This window comes from Elephantulus edwardii, unplaced genomic scaffold (genome assembly GCF_000299155.1).
Source record: "Elephantulus edwardii isolate Elephantulus edwardi_28Jun2011 unplaced genomic scaffold, EleEdw1.0 scaffold00048, whole genome shotgun sequence".
In the NCBI taxonomy this organism is placed as follows: domain Eukaryota; kingdom Metazoa; phylum Chordata; class Mammalia; order Macroscelidea; family Macroscelididae; genus Elephantulus; species Elephantulus edwardii.
The window spans coordinates 15668155-15670513 of record NW_006399798.1 but is presented as its reverse complement, the minus strand read 5'-3'; the positions used below and the strand labels follow the sequence as shown (position 1 = coordinate 15670513).

Below are 2359 nucleotides of genomic sequence, written 5' to 3'. Positions count from 1 at the left end.
GGCACAGGACAGAGCTGGGTTTAGGGTTCTTGTACATACGTGGCTATGAGTCGCAAGCGACTTGATGGCACATAACAACAATAGCAGAATGTTATAATAATAACTATTACTATCTATTACTGCACGGACAGTAACCAGCCTACTGGTACACTCCCTCCAATTCTTCCTTCAGCACTTGTCCAGGGAATTCTTAGAAGGTTTAATCTGACAGTGCCAAGCCCCACCTATGAGCTCCTTCTAGCACCCCCCTTCCTCAGTCAGAACCTGCACCAGGCTGCCTGACCCAGGCCCATCTCCTTCCTCCCTCAACCCTGTCTAGCTGCTGGCTGCCCCCGGACTTGCGTCCACACCTTTTCATGTCCTGCTTCGCATCCTGGGCTGGGTATCCAGAGGCTGCTCTCCCCGCGTCCGCCCTACTCCACCTTCTCGGTGTTCTCCTCGGATCCTGTGCACACCTCTATAGCTAGGGCAGCACCTCATAATTGGTGACTCCTGCATGCCCAGGTTAGGGTGTGAGCTCCATGGAGACCGGGGCCCCCTCTTCCTTTGCACTCCTAGTACCTGGTGTTGAGTAGGGTCAATGGCAGACATCTGTCAGTTATTGCTTCACTGAAAGGAACTGTGGGTGACAAGGGGTACACCAGGACCTCCAATTTACATGAAGCAGAAGCTTTTGAACCATCTCCCAGACGGCAGTGAGGCTGGACCAGGGGCTCCGCCCTGGAGAGGTTCTGATGTCACCAGTGGAGTTCACACTGTTTCGCCTGGACACAAGTTCCCACCTGGGAGTCCTGTATCTTCTGAATGAAAAGACTTAAAAGGAAAAAAAAATACACACATATATTTATATATACTTACACTGCTTGTGGCTCCTTAAACTTCCCGACTTGCTGGATGTGGTACATGAGGTCCCCTCCGTTGACGTATTCCATGACAAAGTAGAGTCGATCCTGCAAAGCGAGGTTCAGGACATGAGCAGACAGCTTCCTTCATGCCTCACAGACCACACTTTCCTCTCTCATCAGCAACTCCCTCAGGCTGGGGCCCTTTAGTACTTTTTTGAACCCCAAATAAAGAACAAGTAATAAACCTTATCACACAAAGGCTTTGAGAACTGCCAAACCACTGCTTATGGCATAAGTATGTTCTCGGGCCCCAAGTCTGCCTCTTTCTGGTTACACGGACTTCCTGGTCCAGCTATGAGGGCCAGGCTTCACTCTCCTCTCTCTCCTGCACATACAGAGAACACAGGAGTAAACCAGATGCAGAGGCAAGAATCCACAATGGCTAATGACTTTCTCAAAAACTAATATTTTGAGGACCCAAATCTTTAGAGATGGGTTTGCACTGTCCAGGAGGCAGGCTACAGCTGGGGGTTCAACCAGACCCTTGTGAAAAGAAATCACATCTCGTGCGCTAGGCTGTCCTAGAAACGATACATGATCAATGAGGATTATATACATGATTAATGATAATCACAGTGACTACTTAGGGGGGTGGAAGGGGAGTGAAAATGGAAGGGTGAGTGGGATGTTCTTTTGCATTTACAAGATGACCACACAGTTTCTGCTTCCTCCCTGCCACTGGTATGCCAGGCGTTAGCCCCAACGAAGGGCACGCCACACAGACCTCGACAGATGTGAAGACGTATGAGGCTGTTATGCGTGGCCTGATGGAGTGACTGGGGAGAGGGCGGTGGTTAATGACAAAACCACTGCCAGCAGCACATGCGGCAGTGGACGAGATCTTCACTCTCTCTAGAAGCCAGCCTCATCTCACAAAGGCTATTCCACATTTGAGTGTCACGCAGGTAGGGGGACGAAAGGATGGAGCCTGTGCAAACCAACGGCCAGGACACCGTGCGGGGGGCGCCAATCTCTAGCTGTCCCATCGGAAGCTCTAATTTCAACTCCATCTCTGTGCTTGGTCGCTTTCCAGAGCGTCACCAATGCCAACAGGGACACAGAGCCTGGGCTGGGATTTAGAATACAATCCTCTCTTCTGAGCACATTGCTCTTGGCTCCCTGGAGGTTCTGGGGTCAGAACGGGTGGGAGCTGCTGGGAGCGGGGTGCTGAGCTACGGCTCAGTGGACATGCAGTGGTCAGCACCTGGCCCTGCAGCGCCACCCCCTGGCTCCCCTAGGCTGTGCTGTCTGCTCTCTGAGAAGCTCATGCAAGTGCCTCCAACCCACAGGAAGCTGAGAAATCGTAACAGAACAGTGACAATTATATTATTATTGTTGTTGTTGTTGTTATGTGTCGACGAGTCACTTGCGATTCGTAGCAACCCTATGCACAACAGCCCTAAATCCTGTTCTGTCCTGTGCCAATCTGTCTCTGACACACCCACCCTGACTAC

The 2359-nt window shown here is 51.2% G+C and overlaps 1 protein-coding gene across 1 annotated transcript in view; it reads right to left on the bottom strand.

The window, feature by feature from the left end:
• Positions 1 to 2359, bottom strand: part of PRKCA (protein kinase C, alpha) — a 289399-nt gene that overhangs the window by 56168 nt on the left and 230872 nt on the right. Inside the window, exon 9 of the mRNA XM_006886263.1 lies at positions 859 to 950. Coding sequence (XP_006886325.1) covers positions 859 to 950 — 92 coding nt within the window. The remainder of the gene's footprint in view (positions 1 to 858; positions 951 to 2359) is intronic.